Source organism: Manis javanica, chromosome X (genome assembly GCF_040802235.1).
Source record: "Manis javanica isolate MJ-LG chromosome X, MJ_LKY, whole genome shotgun sequence".
Lineage (NCBI taxonomy): Eukaryota > Metazoa > Chordata > Mammalia > Pholidota > Manidae > Manis > Manis javanica.
In genome coordinates, this window is record NC_133174.1 from 108,059,115 (window position 1) to 108,084,731 (window position 25,617).

The window sequence follows — 25,617 nt, forward strand, 5'->3', positions numbered from 1 at the left end:
GCTGTTTGTCTCAAGAAACCTAGCTTTCAGCCTATCTTGGCTTTTGACATACCTTCCTGATTAAGCCTAATCATTTCTGGTAAAAGATATGCCTTTTACTTGAACCACTTTGGTTATTAATTGGCCAGATTTCAATGTTTTCACTCTTCTTTTTCTTCTTTTTACTTGAACCACTTTGGCCAGATTTCAATGCTGTGTGTCAGGGAATAAGAGGCCTGAGGAGAGGGAAAGAGTATCTTTGTAAATAAAATTTTGCACTCTTGCATGATAAATTTCTTTAAAATAAATTTCTCTAGAAGTAGAATTGCAAATCAGAAGCATATAGGTATATCTTGTCTTATTGAGCTTTACTTTATTTTTTTGTGGCAACCCTGAGTCTAAGTATATGAGTATCATTTTTCTAATGGCATTATGTGTGCTGAGTCTAAGTATATGAGTATCATTTTCTAATGGCAAATGCTCACTTTGTGTCAAATTTTGGTAATTCTTGCAATATTTCAAACTTTTTCATTAGTATTATATCCGTTATGGTAGTCTGTTATCAGTGATCTTTGATGTTACTATTGTAATTGTTTTGGGGGGTCACAAACTAAGCCCATATAAAATAGCAAACTTAATCAATAAATGTGTGTTCTGACTGCTCCACTGACCAGCTGTTTTCTCATCTCTTTCCCTCTCCTCAGGCCTCTTATTCCCTGACACACAACATTGAAATCTGGCCAAAGTGGTTCAAGTAAAAAGAAGAGTGAAAACATTGAAATCTGGCCAATTAATAACCAAAGTGGTTCAAGTAAAAGGCATATCTTTTACCAGAAATGATTAGGCTTAATCAGGAAGGTATGTCAAAAGCCAAGATAGGCTGAAAGCTAGGTTTCTTGAGACAAACAGCCAAGTTGTGAATGTAAAGGAAAAGTTCTTGAAGGAAACTAAACAGGCTACTTCTATGAACATGTAAGAATAAGAAAGCAAAACAGCCTTATTTCTGACATGCAGAAAGTTTTAGTGGTCTGGATAAAAGATTGAACCAGTCACAACATTCCCTTAAGCCAAAGCCTCATCCAGAGAAAGGCCCTAAGTCTCTTCAATTCTAAGAAGGCTGAGAGAGGTGAAGAAGCTGCAGAAAGAGTCTGAAGCTAGCAAAGGTTGGTTCATGAGGTTTAAGGAAAGAAGCCATCTTCATAACATGAATAGTACAAGATGAAGTAGCAAGTGCTGATGTAGAAGCTTTAGCAAGTTATCCTGAAGATCTAGCTAAGATTATTAACAAAGGTGGCTACATGAAGCAACAGTTTCAGTTGATGAAACAGCCTTTTATTGGAAGAAGATGCCATCAAGGACTTTCAATAGCTGGAAAGGAAAAGTCAATGCCTGGCTTCAAAGCTTCAAAAGGCAGGCTGACTCTTGTTTGAGACTAATGAAGTTGGTGACTTAGGTTGAAGCCAAGGCTCACTGACCATTCTGAAAATGCTAAGACCCTTAAGAATTATGCTAAATCTACTCTACCTGTGTGCTATAAATGCAAGAATGAAGTCTGGATGACAGCACATACGTCTACAACATGGTTGACTGAGTAGTTTAATTACACTGTTGAGACCAACTGCTCAGATAAAAGATTGTTTTCAAAATATGACTACTCAGTGATAATGCACCTGGTCACCCAAGAGCTCTGATGGAGATGTAGAAGGTTAATGTTTTTAGGCCTGTTAACAACATCCATTCTGCAGCTCATGCATCAAGAAGTCACTTCAGTTTTCAAGTCTTATTATTGAAGAAATTCATTTTGTAAGGCTATAGCTGCCATAATGATTTTCTGATGGCTCTGGGTGAAGTAAATTGAAAACCTTTTGGAAAGGATTCAACATTTTATATGCCATTAAGAACATTCGTGATTCATGACAAGTTGAAACAGCAACATTAATAGAGTTTGGAAGAAGTTGATTCCAACCCTCATGGATGATTTTGAGGAGTTCAAGACTTCAGTGGAGGGAGTACTGCACATGTGGTGGCACCAGCAAGAGAACTAGAATTAGAAGTAGATTCTTAAGATGTGACTGAATTGCTGCAATCTTGTGATAAAACTTTAATGCATGAAGAGTTGCTTCTTATGGATGAGCAAAGTAAGTGGTTTCCTGAGATGGAATCTACTGGTGAAGATCCTGTTAAAATTGCTGAAATGACAATAAAGGATTTGGAGTATTTAGGATATAATATAAAGTTAGTTGATAAAACAGTGGCAGGGTGTGAGAGGATCAACTCCAATTTTGAAAGAAGTTCTACTGTGGGTAAAATGCCATTAAACAGCATTGTATGCTACTGAGATATTGCTTGTGAAAGGAAGAGTCAACTGATATGGCAAATTTCACTGTTGACTTATTTTAAGAATTGCTACAGCCACCCCAACCTTTAGCAATTACAACCCTGATCAGTTAGCAGCCATCAGCATGAAAGCAAGACCCTCTCTGCCAGTGAAAAGGTTATGACTCATTGAATGCTCAGGTGATGGTTAGCATTTTTTAGCAATAAAGTATTTTTAAATTAAGGTATGTTTGTTTTTTTAAATAAATAATGCTACTGAAAACTTAACAGACTACAGTATAGTGTAACATAACTTTTACATGCACTGGGAAACCAAAAAAAATTCATTTGACTTGCTTTATTGTGATGCTCACTTTACTGCAGGGCTCTGGAACCGAATCCCCAGTATCTCTGAGGTATGGCTATGCACTCTTGTCAGCATTTTGAGAATCTTTCAAATTGTCCCCCAGAATAGTTGTACCAGTTTACACTCCCACTGCTCTGAGTGCCTATCCCTGCCAAAAGTAAGTGTTTTTTTTTAATTTTCACAAATTTGACATGCAAAAGTTTTATACGCATCAGACATTTACATTGCTTTTGAAGAGAGATACCCATTTTTGTTCAGAGCTTATTCTTCAACTTGAGCAAAACTCTAATTCTTAAACATGGACTACTCTTAGATATAATATTAAAGAATAAGTTTTCATCAATTATTTCCACCCTTCCCCACCCCACATTTCTTTTTTTCAAATGCTAACAGTTTGACATATACTTGAAAGCCTAAAGTAGACACACCCTTGTAGCCACTTATTATATTTCAAGGTTATGTAGTAAGAAACACCTGTACATGATTACTATTATGTCATCTCTAAAATTTTTTTGGTAAAATTCAATGATCACAGAGATGATACAACTTTGTGTTGAATTTAACACCTTCAAGATCACCTAATCACACAGCCTCTTTTTACAGATAAAGAAACTAAGGTGTCAAGAAATTAAGCGACTTTCCCCAAAGACACATATTTAGTGGCAGAACGAAGAGAAGAATGGAGTCCTACTATGGTGCTCTTCATATGTCAAATTGAGTAATCCATATTTGGTGTAGGAATTCTTGACCTCTAATCAAAACTTAGTGCAATAAAAATACTACTCCAGAAAATCAACGCCTTTACCCAGCAAACATCTATGGAATACCTTCTATCTATCAGGGACTGCAGATAAGAAAATGATTAAGACACAATTCTAGGTCAGGGGTTTTTTAAAGCTTGTTTGAAAAACAAAAAAGGTAGCTGAATAAAATATTGCCTGCCCATATAATTGCAGTGCCCAGACAATGTAATTTCATGTGAACAAAGGACAATTTCCAGAAATGAAAATTTTTATATTCCCAAGTATTTGGATTCCCTAGCAAACCTATACTGCTCTGCTATGTAACAAAATCCTGTTTATCCAGGTGATTAGTACGAAGGCTTTCCTGATTTTTAAAAATGAAAAGAGGATTTTTTCCATACAAAGGATATCTAAAACAATACAAGTGCAATCAAAACACAACAACAAAAAACTCAAAATCTTGAAGGGGCTCAAATTTCCATGTAGCACATATTCTGAATATTGGGGAAAAAAATCATCTGCTGTAAGAGGCAGGAAGACATAAGATTTAAATAAAATTAAGCCTCATATGAGTTAGAGAAGGGAACAAAAAGAAAATCCACCTACCCCATGACCCTCAGTTTGAGAAATCTGACTAGGTTTTTCACCTGTCAAAAACACAGAATTAGGGGGTCATGTTTAGATCTTGTATGTAACTGGTTTCATGAAGAGCACTTTCTGGCTGTTGATTCACTGGATCTAAGTTATAGACCAACTGTTGACACACATGGAAATATTCCAGATTGGTTCTGGTGGGCCCACATATATAGCTGTGTACGAACTATAAAGAATAATTTATTACTTCCTTTTGAGAGCCAAGGAGAAGTAATGAAAAGAGCCTGGGCTTCTGAGCAGATGAACTTTGCTTGAATATTCTTTCTACCATTTATCCTATGTGTGACCTTAATCAAATCATTTAATTTCTCCAAGCCTCAATCTCCTCTTACTCTTTATAGGAAGGTAAAACCATTTACTTCATAGGGCTACCATAAGATTAAGTGAAAGCACATGGGGCACACAGAACAAGTGTTAGTTTCTTCAGCAGCTTTGAATTGCTCCATAGAAACTCACAAATGATGAGAATTACCAAGTTTCTCCAAGGCACCTGGCTGTCTGTCAGTAGTGAGGAGACTGAGAATAATTTCTGGAGCACAGAAAAGACACCCTACAGCCATCAGCCTCCAGCCCATTTAGCAACAGGGAGGGAACATGAAAAAAGCCAGATTATATTGAGTTAGTGATTAAAATCGGATCCTGCTTGCACTTTTGTGATATCATTAAACAAAAAACTAGGAACGAAAGATACTCATGTTTGAAACATTTTAAATGTTACAAAGTTGTTAAGGTCCTGTTAGGCAGCAAAACATTTCAGACTACCATAGCTTCTTCCAGTCTAATTAAACCTAAAATTGTCTTTAACAGGTAGTAAGACCAGAATTCTTTTGTGGCACATTTTTTTGATCCATTTATAGAACATTTATAGGGCATCTAGTAAAAAGTGAAAACATTTATAATTTGCTAATTTGGCTAAAATGATTTGTATCATGTGCCAAGAAAAGGACAATTTATTTCACCTAAGAACAGTAAGTCATTATTTAGTATTCCCATAGAAAGCATTCCTAATAGAGGCCCATCTTCTAATAATACTAATAAAACAGTGGTCATCATTTACTAAGCATATGCCAAAAACTGCTACGGCTTGACTTGCTTTAGCTTTAGTCCTCCTAACTTTCCTATGAGGTAGTCAGATTACCTTCCCTATTTTACACAACAAAAAACTGAAGCTTGGATCAGACTGGGTCATTTAAATCGCACAGCTCACAAATAGTAGGGCTAGAATTTGACCCCATGCAGTCTGACTCTAAGGGCCTATTGTCTCAAATACTTTGATATATTGCCTCCATGTGGGTAAGGTCTTAAAAGATGGCGGCTATGAAAATATTCTAATTGGTTTTATGAATGAACAAACAAGTAAAGGCAATGAGCACTGCTTCTCGGGTTGGACTCAAATGATTAAGTCAAAGGCTCTGAATCCTAATCTGCCTTTAATAACGGCAGTACAAGTAACACCTAATTGATTGGGCACTGCCAGGGCATAAAATAATGAAATGTTCCACATATAAAATTGCCCAAGAGATGAAACTTCTCTGAGTGTCAGTCTTCTGAAAGTATTTGCATTATTTCTTAATTTCAAATTTCAAGAGAAGCTTGTAAATAAGTACATTATGGACAGTTAGCCTTGCAGTTTCAGTAATCTTTCCCTTGAAATTACCTTCTTAAATAATGGATATACAATTCCTTTCTAATTTGGAGTAATTATCATGCTAAAATAATACCCTGTATTTTAATATATTATAATTTTAATGTAATCCAGAGACTGTAGGGTGCAAGGATTTATCTGTCTTCACAGTACAGGACCCTAGGCTATTATGCTTGGAATGTCTGTGTTTTACAGTTTTGTGCATCCTTCTTTGATTTAAATGGTCACTTCTTACAGCTGGCCATATGCCTGTCTTTAAAAGCTTTCACCCCCCTCCCCTTCTAATTTTTACTTTGAATCTCCATTAAGCCAGGAAACCAGGTTTTAAAAAATGGAATTGTATGGTAAAGGAGGAATCCAGAGATTCTGAGTGAGGGTCTTCCCATGAAAATTTTTGTACATAACTTTATTGAGGACCTTGTGGCACTTTTTTTGATTGTTCAGAGGCTCTTTCAATGTACTTATTTCCAGCTGTACCAGAGAATCGTCATTACCAAAGCAGTGCCAGATATGTGAGGTGTCACTAATCTTCAGTATCCCTAGACAACCACTCAACTTTTCTCTGTAACAGTCTCTAACTTCAAAGTAGAGATAACATCATACTATTTCAGAGTGATTGTGTGCCTAAAGAAAACAACTATTCATGTTCGAGTTTGGGGACAGGAGGAACAGGGGACTAGAGGTCAAAATTAAGTCCTGTTCTTGGCCTTTCCAACCAACCAGCTACAAGATCTTTAAACAAGATTTTTTAGAGTTCCTGTAATTTTAGGAAATTCTATTTTAAGACCCTTCTTTACTCTAGAAATAAAGATGTAATCTATACCATGATTAATGATCTAAATTTTATAACCTCTGATTTCCCTTAAAATTGAGACATATTATAGGAAACATGGACATAATCCAACATATACATGCCCACATGCATGCGGAAATGTCCGTGATATTTTGATCCATCTGGTTAACTAGAAAAAATATTTCTTCAAATTTTTCTGCTGATACCAAATAGAGCAAATTACATTCCTCCTTTTTATAGGTAAAGGTCAGAAAATGTCCAAATGCCTACATAAAATGACTTTTATTAAACCCCACACAAAAGAGAAATCTTTAAGAAAACTCTGAAGCAGCAGGTAGACATATTTAAGTACTGGTGGTATACACCACTTTAAATAAAACCTAACAAACTTAAATGAGAATTTCACAAGTTTATTTTTCATTTCAAAAGTGTTTATCATAGAGTATCTTTAAATAAAATATTTTTGATGTATTTAAATATCTGATTAAGAAAACAATTTAAATAATGTGCTTCTTACAAAGTTGAACAAAAACTAGCTTTAAAGGGCTAAAGTTCCTTGATTACCTAATAGCATTAAAAAAATCTTCCAACATATTAATACCAATTATAAACACAGAAAATCCTTGATTTTACAGCACAGTTTCTGAAATTGAAAAACAAGCAATTTCTGAAACAGCTTCAAAATAAAGTCTGCTATAAACAAGTAGTCTACTAAGAAAAAAACCCCACATGGTTACAGATGAAATACTAAAATTACTTTTAGTGTGGCTTCCACTTAGGTTTTGAATATAAACACAATTTCCAAATTAGTATTTCAGCAACTTTCAATACAGACAGTATTTTAATTCATTAATTCATAATCCTGTTTTCTACAAGAAAGTTATTTTCATGCACTGGCTATGGTGAGTTTATACTAACAAAGATCATGTTTGAATATAAAATAATGTGGGGCAGATATTTTCTTCAGTCCCTATCCATTCAGCATTTTAATTATAGTTTTCCTTTTCCATCTAAGGTAAATGTGTTCAGTACCATTGCATTGTAATATCTACACATATTATTTTAAAATTTTACATGGCTTTAAAACGTTGCTCTGATGATTTTGTGGTATGGTACAGAATTATTTGTTTCATAACTCTGACCTGATCCAGTGATAACCTTCAAATATCTGAGGCAAAATTTCATTAGAATATAAGGTCACTGATCCCAAAGGTAGGTGACCACCAGTCACTGGGATTTGGATATAATGACAATAACTGCAACTGACCTAAGAGTTGCCCATCAAGTTTCCATAGGAAGCAAAATGTCAAACCCTTTATAAACTCTGACATAATAATAGTGCATTCAATACAATTTTAGTGAAAGGTATAAATACACAAGCAACACACTTTATTAACTCTGTTAGCTTGACTTCGGAACTTGCTAAACCTCTTTAATTTAGTAATGTTGAGAACAGCATTCATTTACTTTATAGAAACCAAATCAACACAACAAAGAACATATAGCAGTAGGCTATATTTAAAAGATTTGGATGCAAAATAACAACTGTGGGTTTTCTGTCACAGATGTTAGAACTGAGCGTACTACCAAATGATCTCAGTGAAGATGTTTATATTCCTAGTCTGTTATCTTTACCCAAGAGAATTAATGTGACCTTGACTTTGCATAATGCTGAACACAGAGTTTTGATAGGGACTTTACATTGTTACATTGCTTTGACTGTAAATATCTTGCCTTGCTTTTTCTGGAGGCCCTCACCCTACTCTGTCTAAGCCCATGGTCTCTGTCTCAAAATTACCTAGAATGCTTACCTATGTAAAATATTCTTCAGACCAAGCTTATTATTTATTATAAAAGATTATTCAATCTTATTTATATCTTAAATACTAATAACATAATTTTTCTAATTACTTGGCTACTAGCAATGCATTTTACCATTAATTTGATATCTAACAGAGGTTTAATTAGGAGGAAAATGTTTCTAAGTACCACATGCATTCATTGTGACTGCTGGAAAACATCTTTGAAGGGGAGGAAAGAAAAAAATAAACATTGTGTTTCCAATTAGGGGCTTGTAGCCCAAAATATGAATCAGAGTTATAACCGTCCCCCACAAAACCTGTGGCCTAACCAAACAACTGACAACAATCTACAAAACAATTATAGAAAGAAAAATCTGGGATCAAGACTTTTGATGAGGCACATAAGACCAAATCAGCAGTAGCTCACTTCTTGAGGGGTTTCCTATTAGTAACAAAGAATACTCTTTGAAATGCAGTGAGTAGTGTCTGGGATTCCAGCTCTTTCAGTAACAAGGTCATTTTCTGACATTGCTAGCTACCTCACCATAATCAATTCCAGTAAAAGCTTAAGAAGAGCATAAAAATACTGTTTTTTTAAAATGGTAGATTATATATACCTAAATAGTAGGAGAGCTAGCCTCCCTGTTCAGAATTCAAATTTAAAATATAACATCACAAATGCTTATAGTTCACAAAAGGAATATAGGAAGGAACCTAATGCTTTACATCTCTATTCAAAATCACCAGCTAATTACCACAAATACGTGAAGTTCCTCTTTTGCTGGCTGTCCTTTATCCACCTTTATGACTTTTTTTATTTGCAAAATTGGAATACTAGTCCTACCCATCTCACAAAAATTGTCCTTCTATCTCACAGAACTGCAGGATAATCAGAAAAGATAATGTGAATGAAAGTACTTTGAAGATAATGCCCAACATGAGTTGACAATATGGTATTACCATTCTTTACAAGTAACAACGTGTAGGACTATAATACTTCCTAAATGTGAACACACGTTCGTCCCTAGAAAAAAAAATGTTGGTAACAAGGAGTTCATATAACTGCAGGATAACTGAAACACCTCCGAAGTCTTCACTATTTTTTAAAATTAAAGTATCAGTAATTTACAATCTTATGATGGTTTCACATAAACAATACACTGGTTTCAACATTCACCCATATTATCAAGTCCTCACCCCTCTATTGTGGGCACTGTCTATAAGCATAGTGAGATGTTAGAGTCATTGTCTTTTCCATGCTGCACTGTCTTCCCATATTGTGATTGACAATTATAGTACCCCTTAATCCCCTTCTGCCTTCCCACCCAACCTCCCCCACCTCTCCCCTTTGGTAACCAATAGTCCTTTTCTTCTGTCTGTGAGTCTACTGCTATTTTGTTCCTTCAGTTTTGCTTTCTTTTTATACTCAACAAATGAATGAAATCATTTGGTATTTTGTCTTTCTCCACCAAGGTTTCACTATTAACATTTAATATTTACTGAGTACACAAGGTCCCCAAGTTACAAAGGCCCCATAAATCCACACCACTATCCTTGCCTTCTCAGTCCCCTTCATTTCACTCTTATGGGAACTGGGGTGTGTATGTGTGTGTGTGCGTGTGTCTGTTTGGGGATTTGAGAGAACCAGGAAGTTTAAAAGTAGAAGAAATGATGAAGAGAAGTGTAACACCACAGAGCATGTCTATTCACCATCCCTATCACCACGTAAACACACCAACTGTGGACATCTCTCTATGCTGGGAAATATGGAAAGAGTTAATAGGGATAGTAAATAAAGTTCCCTTAAAAGAAAAAAGACTGATGTCGTCATTAGCCTTAATCTCTAAAACCAACCCGATAAAGATAAAATACCAGTTGCAAAATATTAACAAACTTATTCACTTTCACTCAGAAAGGTACTAGTTTTATCAACCTGTGATGCTTAACCAATCCCACTTACCAATGCTTCCACTATTTCCAATTTAACTGGTCTTTCCCTTACTCCTCCCCAAATACCCAGCCACTACATTTCATCACTATTCCTTCTCAGTTGTAAGGGACAATAAGTTATGCTAGTGAATCTCTGTACAAATGACATTTGGGTAAAAAAAGGAGAAAGCTGGGGGTGAGTGGAATGGAACTAGGGCTGGTTCAAACTAAGTGCCATTTCAGTCTGACATGGGTAAACTTATTTTGAAATAGAAATTTTTAAAAAACACACAAATTGAGGGAAAAAAACCACACAAATTGAGAGGAGCCAAGATGGCGGCATGAGTAGGGCAGTGGAAATGTCCTCCGCAAATCATATATATTTTTGAAAATACAACAAATACAACTATTCCTAAAAGAGAGATCAGTGGATACAGTACAACAGCCAGGCTATATCTACATCTGTGAGAACTCAGCATCTCATGAAGGGGGTAAAATACAAGCCGTGGCCTGGCAGGAACTGAGCACTCCTCCCACCCCAGTTCCCTGGCAGGAGGAGAGGAGTTGGAGTTGGGAGGGAGTGGAAGCGCAGGAGTGCTAAACAACCAGCTCTAGTAATCCGCACCGGGAGCACAGACACACCGTGCACGGTGTGCTGGATATTAGAGAAACAGAAAAGCAAAATCTGCAAGTGGGACCCCGCAACCGGCTCCCCTCGAACAAAAGAAAAGCGAGTGCTTTTTGAAAGTCTTAAAGGGACAGGGACCTCACAGCTGGACGGAATTGTCCTGGGACACACAGCCCAGCAGCTGGGAATCCTGGGGAACTCCAGGCGTCCTAATCCTGTGGGCAGTAGCACAGCTCTGAAGCCCCTCATGGTGATAAGCAGCCTGCCAGTCATTCCCCCAGCCAGCGCGGCCCCCGACACAGCGGCCCAATAGCTTGAGAGTGGGTGTGCACACCGGTGGCAGCGGAGCAGCCTGGGAGCAGGCATGCATGCCTGCCACACCAACACAACAACCTGCGAGTGGCCATGTGTTACCATGGTGGCAGTCAAGGGGCCAGGGAGTGGCCGCACCCTCAGAAGCCACAAAGAATCTCCTCCTGGTGTGCAGCCGCCTGGGCCAGACCCAAAGGCCGTTGCCAGCACAGGCACAGGCAGAGGGGCGCAGCTCTCACAGGAGAGCACACCTGGCTTGCCTGCCAATCCCCACAGGGCTCTGGGCTACCCTGACGGCGAACCCCCGACGGCAGCTTAGGGGATTAACCCAGAGGCTGCTCCAGGAGTGTGGGTAACTGACACAGGGAGCGGAAAAGGGCAAAGCGACCAGCAAACAGGAAAGGACTTTGTTCTCCCAGCTGACAAATGTGCTACCTGCCTACAACTACCTCTATCTCCATAAAAAGGCAGAAGAATTTGGTCCAGTCCAGAACTACCCAGACAACCCCCAAGAGAGGGCCTGGGGAGACAGATATAACCAATCTTGCTGAAAAAGAATTCAAAATAAATGTCATAATCATCCTGATGGACCTGCAGAGAAATATGCAAGAGCTAAAGGAGCAAGTAGGGAGGGAGAATACAGAAATAAAACAATCTCTGGAAGGACTTAAGAGCAGACTGGATGAGGTGGAAGAGACTGTTAATGGAATAGAAATCAGAGAACAGGAATACAGAGAAGCTGAGGCAGAGAGAGATAAAAGGATCTCCATGAATGAATGAATATTAAGAGAAATGTGTGAACAATCCAAATGGAACAATATTCGCATTACAGGAGTACCAGAAGAAGAAGAAGAGAGAAAAAGGGATAGAAAGTTTCTTTGAAGAAATAATTGCTGAAAACTTCCCCAAGCTGGGGAAGGAAACAGTCTCTCAGACCAGGGAAGCCCATAGAACTCCCAACACAAGGGACCCAAGGAGGACACCAAGACATATAATAATTAAAATGGCAAAGATCAAAGAAAAGGACAGAGTATTAAAGGCAGCCAGAGACAGAAAAAAGGTCACCTACAAAGGAAAACCCATCAGGCTATCATCAGACTTCTCAACAGAAACTTTACAGGCCAGAAGAGAATGGCATGATATATTTAATGTAAAGAAACAGAAGGGCCTTGTCAATAATAGCTCAATAAGAGAGTTCAGTTCGACGGCTAGATAGTAAAGAAACTGCCCTTGAACCTTTCAGAAGCACGAATCTAAAGCTTGCAATGGCAATATGTACATATCTTTCAATAATCACCCTAAATGTAAATGGACTGAATGCACCAATCATAAGACACAGAGTAACAGAATGGATAAAAAAGCAAGACACATCTACATGCTGCTTACAAGAGACTCACCTCAAACCCAAAGACATGCACAGACTAAAAGTCAAGGGATGGAAAAAGATATTTCATGCAAACAATGGGGAGAAAAAAACAGGTGTTGCAGTACTTATACCAGATAAAATAGACTTCAAAACAAAGAAAGTAACAAGAGATATAGAAGGACATTACATAATGATAAAGGGGTCCGTCCAATAAGAGGATATAACCATTATAAATATATATGTACCCAATACTGGAGCACCAATATATGTGAAACAAATGCTAACAGAATTAAAGGAGGAAATAGAATGCAATGCATTCATTCTAGGAGACTTCAACACACCACTCACTCATAAGGACAGATCCACCAGACAGAAAATAAGTAAGGACACAGAAGCACTGAACAACCAACTTCTCAGATCACCAAGGCATAAAACTAGAAATAAATTGTACAAAGAAAACAAAAAGGGTCACCAACACATGGAGGCTTAAGAACATGCTTCTAAATAATCAATGGACCAATGACCAAATTAAAGCAGAGATCAAGCAATATATGGAGACAAATGACGAAAGCATAAAGCCCCAACTTCTCTGGATGCAGCAAAAGCAGTCTTAAGAGGAAAGTACATAGCAATCCATAACTATTTAAAGAAGGAAGAACAATCCCAAATAAATAGTCTGAACTCATAATTATTGAAACTGGAAAAAGAAGAACAAATGAGGCCCAAAGTCAGAAGGAGGGACATAATAAAGATCAGAGAAGAAATAAATAAAATTGAGAAGAATAAAATAGAAAAAAATCAATGAAACCAAGAGCTGGTTCTTTGAAAAAACAAACAAAATACATAAGCCCCAAGCCAGACTTATTAAGAGAAAAAGAGAATTTACACAAATCAACAGAATCAGAAACAAGAAAGGAAAAGTCATGACGGACCCCACAGAAATACAAAAAATTATTAGAGAATATAATGAAAATCTATATGCTAACAAGCTGGGAAACCTAGAACAAATGGACAACTTCCTAGAAAAATACAACCTTCCAAGACGGACCAAGGATGAAAAACAAAATCTAAACAGACCAATTACCAGCAAAGAAATTGTATTGGTAATCAAAAAACTACCCAAGAACAAAACCCCTGGTCCAGATGAATTCACCACTGAATTTTAACAGACATATAGAGAAGACATAATACCCATTCTTCTTAAAGTTTTCCAAAAAAAGGAAGAGGGAATACTTTCAAACTCATTCTATGAAGCCAGCATCATTCTAATACCAAAACCAGGCAAAGACTGCACCAAAAAAGAAAATTACACACCAATATCCATGATGAACATACATTTAAAAATACTCAACAAAATATTTGCAATCTGAATTCAAAAATACATCAAGAAGATCATACACCATGATCAAGTGGGACTCATTTCAGGGATGCAAGGATGGTACAATATTAAAAAATCCATCAACATCCACCACACATCATCCACCACACATCAACAAAAAGAAGGACAGAAACCACATGATCATTTCCATAGACGCTGAAAAAGCATTTGACAAAATTCAACATCCATTCATGATAAAAACTCTCAACAAAATGGGTATACAGGGCAAGTACCTCAACATAATAAACGCTATATATGACAAACCCACAGCCAACATCATACTTAACAGCGAGAAGCTGACAGCTTTTCCTCTAAAACCAGGAACAAGACAGGGATGCCCACTCTCCCCACTGTTATTTAACATAGTACTGGAGGTCCTAGCCACAGCAATTAGACAAAACAAAGAAATACAAGGAATCCAGATTGGTAAAGAAGAAGTTAAACTGTCACTATTTGCAGATGACATGATATTGTACATAAAAACCATAAAGACTCCATTTCAAAACTACTAGAACTAATATCTGAATTCAGCAAAGTTGCAGGATACAAAATTAATACACAGAAATCTGTTGCTTTCCTATACACTAACGATGAACTAACAGAAAGAGAAATCAGGAAAACAATTCCATTCACAAGTGCATCAAAAGAATAAAGTACCTAGGAATAAACCTAACCAAGGAAGTGAAAAACCTATACCCAGAAAACTACAAGACACTCTTAAAGAAATTAAAGAGGACACTAACAAATGGAAATTCTTCCCATGCTCTTGGCTAGGAAGAATTAATATCGTCAAATGGCCATCCTGCCCAAAGCAATCTACAGATTCAATGCAATCCCTATCAAAATACCAACAGAATTCTTCAATGAACTGGAACAAATAGTTCAAAAATTCATATGGAACGAACGAAGACCCCGAATAGCCAAAGCAATCCTGAGAAGGAAGAATAAAGTGGGGGAGATCTCGCTCCCCAACTTCAAGCTCTACTACAAAGCCACAGTAATCAAGACAATTTGGTATTGGCACAATAACAGACCCACAGACCAGGAACAGAATAGAGAGTCCAGATATTAACCCAAACACATACGGTCAATTAATATACAATAAAGGAGCCATGGACATACAATGGGGAAAAGACACTGTCTTCAACAGCGGATGTTGGCAAAACTGGACAGCTACATGTAAGAGAATGAAACTGGATCACTGTCTAACCCCATACACAAAAGTAAATTCAAAATGGATCAAAGACCTGAATGTAAGTCATGAAATCATAAAACTGTTAGAAAAAAATATAGGCAAAAATCTCTTGGACATAAACATGAGTGACTTCTTCATGAACATATTTCCCCAGGCAGGGGAAACAAAAGCAAAAATGAACAAGTAGGACTATATCAAGCTGAAAAGCTTCTGTACAGCAAAAGACACCACCAATAGAACAAAAAGGCATCCTACAGTATGGGAGAATATATTCATAAATGACAGATCTGATAAAGGGTTGACATCCAAAATATATAAAGAGCTCACGAACCTCAACAAACAAAAAGCAAATAATCCAATTAAAAATGGGCAGAGGATCTGAACAGACAGGTCTTCAAAGAAGAAATTCAGATGGCCAACAGACACATGAAAAGATGCTCCACATCGCTAGTCATCAGAGAAATGCAAATTAAAACCACAATGAGATATCACCTCACACCAGTAAGGATCACCACCATCCAAAAGACAAACAACAACAAATGTTGGTGAGGATGTAGAGAAAGGGGAAGCCTCCTACACTGCTGGTGGGAATGTAAACTAGTTCAACCATTGTGGAAAGCAATATGGAGGTTCCTCAAAAAGCTCAAGATAGAAATACCATTTAACCCAGGAATCTCACTCCTAGGAATTTACCCTAAGAATGCAGCAGCCCAGTTTGAAAAAGACATATGCACCCCTATGTTTATCGCAGCACTATTTACAATGGCCAAGAATTGGAAGCAACCTATATGTCCATCAGTAGATGAATGGATAAAGAAGATGTGGTATATATATACAATGGAATATTATTCAGCCATAAGAAGAAAACAAATCCTACCATTTGCAACAACATGGATGGAGCTAGAGGGGATTATGCTCAGTGAAATAAGCCTGGCGGAGAAAGACAAGTACCAAATGATTTCACTCGTATGTGGAGTATAAGAACAAAGAAAAAACTGAAGAAACAAAATAGCAGCAGACTCACAGAACCCAAGCAAGGACTAACAGTTACCAAAGGGAATGGGACTGGGGAGGAGGGATGGGAAGGGAGGGATAAGGTGGGGGGTAAGAAAGGGGGCAGTACAATTAGCATGTATAATGGGGTGGCACAGGGAGGGCTGTGCAACACAGAGAAGACAAGTAGTGATTCTACAGCACCTTACTATGCTGATGGACAGTGACTGTAATGTGGTTTGTGGGGGGTACTTGGTGATGGGGGGAGTCTAGTAAACATAATGTTCTTCATGTAATTATAGATTAATGATATCAAAAAAAACCCCACAAATTGTTAGCTACTACTAAGAACCAAAAAAAAAATTCCTTCAGTTCCAATTTTAATGAAATATAGACTTTCAGGAACAAATTTAAAAGAGGACTATGGGTATTAATTTCATTGATGACTAGTCTTTCCAGTTCAAGAGAATGCCAGAAAGCCACTCCCACCTCTTCCCTTGAGCTTACTTAGTAACCAGGATGTCTGCTTCTGAGAAAGTGAGTTTGAATACAGCTCTACATTCTATTTATTGGTTCTCTAGAAAGTCTATCCTGTGGTTCATAAGAATGCCCATAGTTCAATGAGTTTGCACTGGAATCGTCTATAACAATTAGTAGTTGTTAAGTAGATTTTATACAGGAATGGCTTCCTCTGTTCAGGCTGTCTACTGGGAAATATTGTTAACGGTTTCTGTTTGAAGTTTCCAAAAATTTTATGCTTCCCCCTTGACTATGCTTTTGTTTTGTTTTAACATTTTATCCTTCCACCTCTCTCCTTTTAAACAATATAAGGATTAATGCCCTGTGGAGAAAATAAAAATTTTTCTGATCTTAAGCCTATTTGTGCAATTAAAGTTCCCCTTGGGGTATTATCAGAATTGAACCACAGTTTTGAATACGATGCACTAGTGTTAAAATGCAACCATTTAAATCATGATCACAATAAAAACTTCAACCAGAAAGATTTAATTTACTCATTTCACAAACTTGCAAGCTGACAACATACTCTTCTAATTCAGAAAGACAAACACTTTATGAAAAGCACACACAGTATCTTAGGACTAAAATTCTACTTTGATTTTTAAAAAGATATTACATCTATTATTGTTATATACAGAAACAGATACCAAATTGGTTGAATCATTAACAGATTAACCACCTCCAATTCAGTTAACCCAAGAGATTGTACAGTTAGAAATTACTACACTATGTAATATAATATTAGCAAGTACGAGACCAAAAACAAAGACTAATACATAAACAATCTATATACCCTAATTATTTTTTAACATTTATTTTTAGCAAGACAAGCAATCATTTGCAATTTAAAACTATTTCAGTTGTTTGAATTCTGAGGTTTTTAAGAGATAAAAAATGTATTTGTAAAGGAAATAGACTTATAATAAAGACCCATGCAACTATTCAGTCTCTACCTTTCTTTCCCTATTTCTTCAAAGGCTGCAAAAGAAAGATAACCTTGTCTATTAAATTTCTAAACAGATGTCTCAAATTAGAATGAAGTAATATAAAGGTCAAGCATTCTTTCTGCAGCTTACAGAAATCATTTTTGTTAGAAGCCAGATTATTTGGTAGTTACTGATGACTCAAGGTGCTTTTAAGTCACTTCAGCTAGCTCATGATATCAAGTCTAAGATCACACCTGTAAATATATTTGTTAAATATATTTTAATCTTTATCTTGAAATTTATTCTAGCTATATTGTAAAGGGGTGGCCACTGGATGCCAGTTATGCGATGTATTCAATCTTCAAGACAATGACTAACAATGGAACTGAGAAAATTAGTATGAGGAAATTGTTGCCTAATGTGTTCTTGTTAAATTCTGTATGTTTAAAATGTTTGCAGAGAAAAAGGTTTTGTGGACTAAAACTAAACTGACCCTGATGGAATGCCAAACTGTAAAATGCCAGACAGCTGCAGCTGGTAATAAAATGTTAAGACCTGAAGAGCCTTAGCAGAACCTGATTATATGGTAGTCCTAGTATCTGAGAGAAGGCAAAAGAGCTAGAAGAATAACTGATAGGTTAGTTGCTATTGTAACCAAGATAAATTTGTATACTGACTGGGGAAAAACATTGGGTTTGCCATCAGGTATGAGGCACACATTATGTCTTATATGCTTTTTCCTCAATTTTGAATCATGAGATAATGGACTAACAAAAAGACTGCTCAGCTTGAAATAAAAGAATAGGGTTCTGCTCTTAAGACTAAGGAAAGCATCCAATTAAAGGTTTAGCTGGTTAGCAGAATAATATCTGATAGCTAGAGGGGAAGAGAACTTGTCGAAGTTTGTAGAAATTAGTTTAGTTCTGGGTAGAAAACAGAAATGTAGGTTAATTATTAATTCAAGTTAAATATCAGTAGGACATCATTAAGTACCTAGTTTTTATTACTTTGAATTTAGTTGGAGGTACTTCTCATGGGCTATTAATCTCTTACAGAAAGGATTATTTAATTCTCACTCTGTAGGTGTATATTGGAAACAATACAAAATGTGCGATTTGTCTTATCTCAGTTATTCATGCCCCAGTAAGTGGCCTTATGACCTAGTCTCTGTATGCCTGCTTAGGGCTACTTTCACCACCTCCACTTCTACCCCTGATACTGGACTGTGACCACCACCCCTATCACCACTCTCTTCCTCTACCTACACTACCCTTGGAAGTAATTGCCAGAATCGCAGGCAGAGTATGAGGAGGAAACAAACGGCCTTTTCAAGGAGACTGCCTGGCAAATTCACCTGACTTCGTCAAAGCCAAAACAATGAACTGAAGAGAACGCATGGATTGTTATGTAATGTAAAGGTTATGCAATAAATTTCTAATAGCCACAATTAGAAATTATTTTGTTCTGTAGTACCACCACCTAACTGTTAACATTGTAAAACAATCTAGGTTTTCAACATTTAAAAAATCAGATTTATCTACCCTGTTTTATGCAGTAGGTATCACAAGAGCAGAATAGACTTTTCAGTTTACAGGAGTTTGTACAGATTCAAACTGAGCCCCCAAATTGCCATACTGGCTGTCCTACCTCCATGAATCACCCATTGACAGTTGGAAGCCACTAAATTTAGAACTTGGATTTACTAATTAATATGAAGAAGGTTTTTCCTTAACTTCAATATGTTACATGGGTGTGGCAAAACACATTTCTACCAATCCACAAAGCCAACAGCATCAAATATAACCTATGAACCCATGATTAAATATAATCTATAATTAAAAACAGCAACACATAAACAGCCATTTTTAAGAAATGTTTCCTAAAATAACCCATATTGCACAAATATTTTTCAATTAAACTTTCTATTAATTTTGAATCCAGGTAAAAATATTTCTGATGCCTAAGTAAAGTGAGAAGCTGAATTTTCAACAAAGGCAGCTATGCAACTTTTTGTTTTCTAGCCCAATTCTTTAGGACAGTTTGATGTCAGTTCTCATGACTTAAAAATAGAGATTTCATCCTTACCCCAATCTAAAATGATAGACTGTGGTTGACACTGACTAGACTCCTCAAAACAAACAAACAAAGCAAAACAAAACAAAATAAAATACAACAACCACTGTCTTTAGCTCAGCTATTCTGCCACCATTTTTCATCCTGACTTGGAGAAAATTAGTGGGCAAAAGTTAGGTTCCTAGAACAGTTAATGTCCTGAGAGCAAAGCATGAAAAAACAGAATCACATTAGATAGAAGCAGACCATCTTAAGAGCCCCGCTAACAGGGTAAGTGCCACAGACCTAGACTGGGATATCCAGCAATACTTTCCCTCCTTCCACAGAGGAGGCAGCATGGTATAAATGAAGAATCAGGAGAGTTTGGTTCTAGTTCCAAGTTAGCCACTGATCAGCAATGTGTCACTTCCCCTATCTGAGCCTAGGTTTCTCTTTTAGTTAAATGTAAGGGCTAGGCTAAATGGTCTCTGATCCCTTACTACTCTAAAAATGTTACCATTGTATCCTTCCTTCCAAAGCCTCAAAGATATTTTGTTTGCCACTAAAAAAATTAAGAATGTGGCGTTTATTTTTATAATATGTTCTTTGTGCCAGCCTTTAGTATGTGTATATATAAATCACACAAACTAGCAGGTGCATTCATCTTATATATAATTTACCCAGTAAATATTTAATTTCAAACCTATGAGTCTCGAATCACATACCAAATACCATCTAGTTGTTAAACCAAAAACTAAAATAAAAAATCATGTTAAGATTTCCCAAGAACAAAAGCTTATCAATGAAAGCACACTATTAAACCTCAACATAGTGACAGACTTGGAAGGGTTCTCAGAGTGTAATTTCAATTTAAAGATGAGGAAACGAATTGACTCATAGTACAGGGGTTTTTTTCCTACTATACCACACTTCCTCCTCCTTTTCCTGCTTTATCAAAGAGTACAGTAGCAAAAAGAAGACTAGACTTCGAAATTAATCTAGATTGTAGTCTTAACTCTGCCATTCATTTGCTGTGGCACATTGGAAAAGTCACTTTCCCTCTCTAGGCTTTGGTTTTCACATTTTATACAAAGGAGTTTAACTAGATGTCTCTTCTAGCTGCAGCATGCTACGACCTTATAAAATTCCTATCTGACAAAACAAAATACACATTCCTGAAAAAGAAAGTGGGAATTTCTAGCCAATAGAACTGAAAAGTTTGGGCTGCTGGTTTTAAATAGATGCATCAGCTCCATTCAGCAAGTTTATCCTAAAACATTTTACTCCAGAACTCTTGGAGGATAGCTTCTTTCTTTATACTTACACACTTACACACACACACATACACAGTGTGGGGCAGCTAACATGTACTGGAAAAAAATACTGGACTGGGAGTCTGAAGAACTACTTTCAAATCCCAGCTATCACTTATAAACTGTGTCTCCTAGACAAATTCATTAACCTCTCTGAACCAAAGGTTCCTCATATGTAAAAACAGATAAGAATAAGGAAACCTGACCTGAACTATCAATCAAATTGAAGCACTATAAATGAACAGATGTTCCACATCACTAATCATCAGGGAAATGCAAATTAAAACCACAATGAGATACACCTCACACCAGTTAGGATGGCCAACATCCAAAAGACAAGAGACAACAAATGCTTGTGATGATGTGAAGAAATGGGAACCCTCCTACACTGTTGGTGGGAATGTAAATTGGCATAGCCACTGTAGAAAGCAGTATGGAGGTTCCTCAAAAAACTAAAAATAGAAATACCATTTGACCCAGTAATTCCACTTCTAGGAATTTACCCAAAGAAAATAAGATCCCTGACTCAAAAAGACATATGCACCCCTATGTTTATTGCTGCACTATTTCCAATAGCCAAGATATGGAAGCAACCTAAGTGTCCATCAATAGATGAATGGATAAAGAAGATGTGGTATATTCATACAATGGAATATTCTTCAGCCATAAAAAGAAAAGAAATCCTCCCATTTGCAACAACATGCATGGATCTAGAGGGTATTATGCTCAGTGAAATAAGCCAGGTGGAAAAAGACAAATACCAAATGATTTCACTTATTTGTGGAGTATAAAAAAACAAAGCAAAACAGAAGGAAGAAAATAGCAGTAGACTCATAGACACCAAGAAGGAATTAGCAGTTACCAAGGGGGAGAGGAAGGGGAAAGGGGATTAGGGGTCACAATAATTCACAATCACAATATAGGTTGGTCACGGGGATGGTAGTACAGCACGAAGAATAGAGTTCATGGTTCTGTATCATCTTACTATGTTGACAGATAGTGACTGCACTAGAGGGGATGAAGATTTAATAATAAGGGTAACTGTTGAACCAGTGTTGTATATTTGCAACCAACATATGCTTGTATTATCAATGATACTTTAACTTAAAAAAATGAAGCATTATAAATGTAGTGTATATTGCAAAGCTGAGCTAGTGTAGATAGCCTGCTACTGTGAAAAAGTAGGCTCCACTGGAATCAAGTCATTCTATAAAAACCTAGGCTGACTTTTAACTTACTAAGTTTGCTTTCAAAGAGTAGAAAAACAAAACTGAAGACACCATTGGAGGGGGAACAGAAGAAATCAATTTAGGAAACAGATCGTGTATTTCAATTCTGATTCACAAAACCTATGAGATAACTCTCAACTGCCTACTCAGTTTACTACAATTTGGTGAAATGGTCTGTATCCTGTGGAACACCCAGTAGTAAGAAAGATTTTTCAGTGCCCAAATTCAGTCTGCTAGCCTCTGAAGTTTGTATAGTGTGCCACTCCAGTTCAAGGGACATATTGAGGGACAAAAGGTATTTCTTGATGACCAGGTATCTAGTGACACCATCTGTTTCCACAAATCAAGATTTCTCACTGTATTTCTAGGTTGTTAGTAACCCAACCAAGTCTCCTCACAGTACCTTACACAAATAACAAAACCTGTCACAATAGAGAGAGGAAATGATAATGACGCCAATCTTTTCCCCATCCTCCCAGTACTGCTACATCTTTGCAGATGCTGTTCTCCAGATGAGACTAATTCTCTTCCAAATACCCTCACTAATACAAAATGGAGTCATGAAATTCACACACCTTATAGTTTTATCCACAGAGCTCAACAGACTCACTATTTGGGCAGGTGAGAGTTAAAATTAGGCAGCTGGGTCCCAAGAGATGTCATTATTTTTCAATTAGTATCAAAAGTCCAAGTGCTTGAGAAGCTTTATGATCCCATGATGGAAGAAGTAACTATCAATTCTATCAAAATGACTCAGTGGGTTTGGGTAAGTTAAATAACTCCAAGTTATGTGTACTTCCTCTCAAAGTAAGCAGTGTGAAGTTAAATTTGCTAATACCAAGAAAGGAAGGAGAAGGGAATGAACGTTTGAGTTCTTTCACTGTGCCAGGTACTAGACTAGGTAGTTTACACAGGTCCTGATATAACTGTCCTTCAAACTGAATTTGTTTTATTCACTGAAAAGAAACAATAGTCCCACAGTTCTAAACTGAGTACAATCATATACATGAATTGTTATTTCCCTCCCCCTACTCCACATAAACACACAAAAACACTAAAGGATCAGGTCTTTCATTTAACCTGAACTGACAATTCATTATTTTGAGAGGAAAACCACAAAAACGAAATTTAATTTCAAGGGAATCCAATGTATTTGGAAATCCAAATGTATTTGCTATCCTCTACCATCTAGCTATGTATTTATTTCAGATACTGAACTTGAAGGAGAGTCAGTGCCATCTTAAGATTGGCCATTGCCATCCAAAAATCCCTTGTGATTTGAAGGTTGGTGGAGATACCCATCTACGATTCACCACGGTACATATCTGATTTTGTTGCTGTAACATTTATAGTATAAGTTATATGTAATACATATTAGATTTTAGAACGACTTCTAGAATGGATGTATAATTTATATGCAACAAACAAGGTATTTCTTCCATGGGGCAAGCTTCAGAATTGAAGGCAGATGAACTCCTGGAACCGTATTAGTTATTTACATCAATATACAAATTTTACCAATTCTCAAGTTCTTAAAGCATGAAAATATATTTCACAGCCTTTAGTTCCACGCAAGTCCATGGAAGAGTTTCGAGAAATCGCTTTGAACCTTATATTCCAACTTTGAAAAGTGGAGGACTGGGTGAGTCCCAGTCAAGTGGAGCATTCCAACTTCTGCACTTCCTTACTCACAATCTCCCATACTAATCAGCACTAAAACATCTTGCAGAATTAGATAAGGCGCACAAAGCTGTGGCTCTCCTTTCAACCACCAGATTACTCAGCACTTGTTTGTGTCTCTGTAGTCGGTGTGTACACTGATGTCCGGCTACCCTTTTAAGATCGCATTCTTCCTAATGGTAAAGACCTTGTCTTCGATTTCCTTTGCCTCGGGGTAAGGTGCTATTTTAATAAAACACTGCTGATCTAAAGTACCTCAGCTACAGGACTTTTCTAAGTAAATACCCCACCTTTCCCCTGCTCCTTTTCTTCCGTGCAACGAAGAGGACGGCAAATACAGTTATAGCCACGCTTGAAATGAATAGGCAAGTTAAGAGGCAAAAAAAAGAAAATAAAAAAAAAACGGAAAATGCAATTTCTCCTGTCCCTGCTCCTCTACGGTCCCCAAGGCAGAAACGGATGTTTGAAAGGTAAACTCTGAACCCCGCAAATACAAACCGCCGGCTCTCAGCGACGCAAGCTGTCTCACCTGGAAGAAAGCTGGCCCAGAAGAGAAAGGGCTCCCTGGCCCAGGGCTGTTTGCTAGAGAAAGGAGGGGATTTGCCCGAGGTGGGCGATTCCTTTTCCCTACTCACAAGTGCCCGAGTGAGACACGCGAAGCCGGGGGACAGGGGCGCCCGGCTTCCGGTCCATAGCTCGTTACTTACCCTACAGGGTAGCCGCCCCCTAGATGCACATCTTCAGGGGCATCAAAGAATTCCTCGGTGTCGCTTTCCGACGCCATTTATAGGACACACCCGCGGGTGAGGGGGCTGGCGCCGCCTGGAGGGAGGGTGACTCTCGTCTCCTTCTCGTCGTCCTCCACCCCGACGAGACCGTGGGGAGGTGGGTCCCGGGCGAGGATGAGGACGCAGACGATTGGGAGTGAAGGGCCGGGTAGGGGCAGAGGGCCGCCGTCAGTTGCCAAGCTGTGGAAAATGACCCGCAGAGCAGCCGCCTGAGCAGGCGGCGGTGGGTCCAGGAACAGTGGCTCCCGCCGCTCCGGGCTTTAGGTGTAAAAGGAGAGCGAGCGAAGAGGCGGTGGCTCTCCTCAGTGGGGGAGGGCGGGCGCACCGAATACAGCAGCTCCAATTTCTCCAGCAACTGCAATTACAGCAGCTGTGAGAGCCAGTTACCTGCAAAATACGGACGCGCACCAACCCTCGCGAGATTTCGGGAGGGGCGGGGGCCGGTAATGCGTGGGCGGGGCAAAGAGGCGGGGGCTGTTCTGGAGAGAAAACGCTCGAATTTCTTCTACCTGAAAAGCCTATAAAATCGGCGCAAGCGCGCTGAGGCGTTCAGTGAGGGCCGGAAGTTGCTGAAAGGGTGGGAATGAGCCTCCTGAGGGGAGGAGTCTGGAAAGCTGCGCAGGAGCGGAGTGGTTCCCCGGCTTTGAGGGAAAGCGCCCGACATAGGAAGGGTTCGGCAGAGCTGTTTAGCCACCAACTGCAGTTTCAAAGAGAGGCAGTTTCAACGGGGTGATTTTGAGTCAGCTTTTTAAAAAAAATATATATATAGGGAAATGCTGTCATGAAATGTTGTTTCCATTTACGGTGCCTTAATGTATCCAAGCCCAGAATATCCCACCCGTAGGGTGTAGGCAGATCCACCACCTCTAGCGTTATTGAAATAACCCTCCTTGTTTACTGCAAGGTCTCCAGCTGAAACCCCTAGACACGATCCTGTCGGCCAGAGGGTGGGGTCCATGAGGTATACGTGGGGTGTGTGCCAGTTCCATGGAGTAATGATGGATTTACTG

General features: G+C 38.0%; 1 protein-coding gene across 2 annotated transcripts in view; it reads right to left on the reverse strand.

Moving 5' to 3' along the window:
* WDR44 (WD repeat domain 44) overlaps positions 1–25,018 on the reverse strand; it is a 106,135-nt gene extending 81,117 nt beyond the window's left edge. The window contains exon 1 of one of the 2 annotated variants that reach the window (XM_037004864.2): positions 24,527–25,018. In XM_037004864.2, the coding sequence (XP_036860759.1) occupies positions 24,527–24,603 (77 nt within the window). In that variant the 5' untranslated portion in view covers positions 24,604–25,018. The remainder of the gene's footprint in view (positions 1–24,526) is intronic. The other variant, XM_017660132.3, reaches the window with a different exon arrangement.
* Positions 25,019–25,617: the final 599 nt, after the last annotated feature.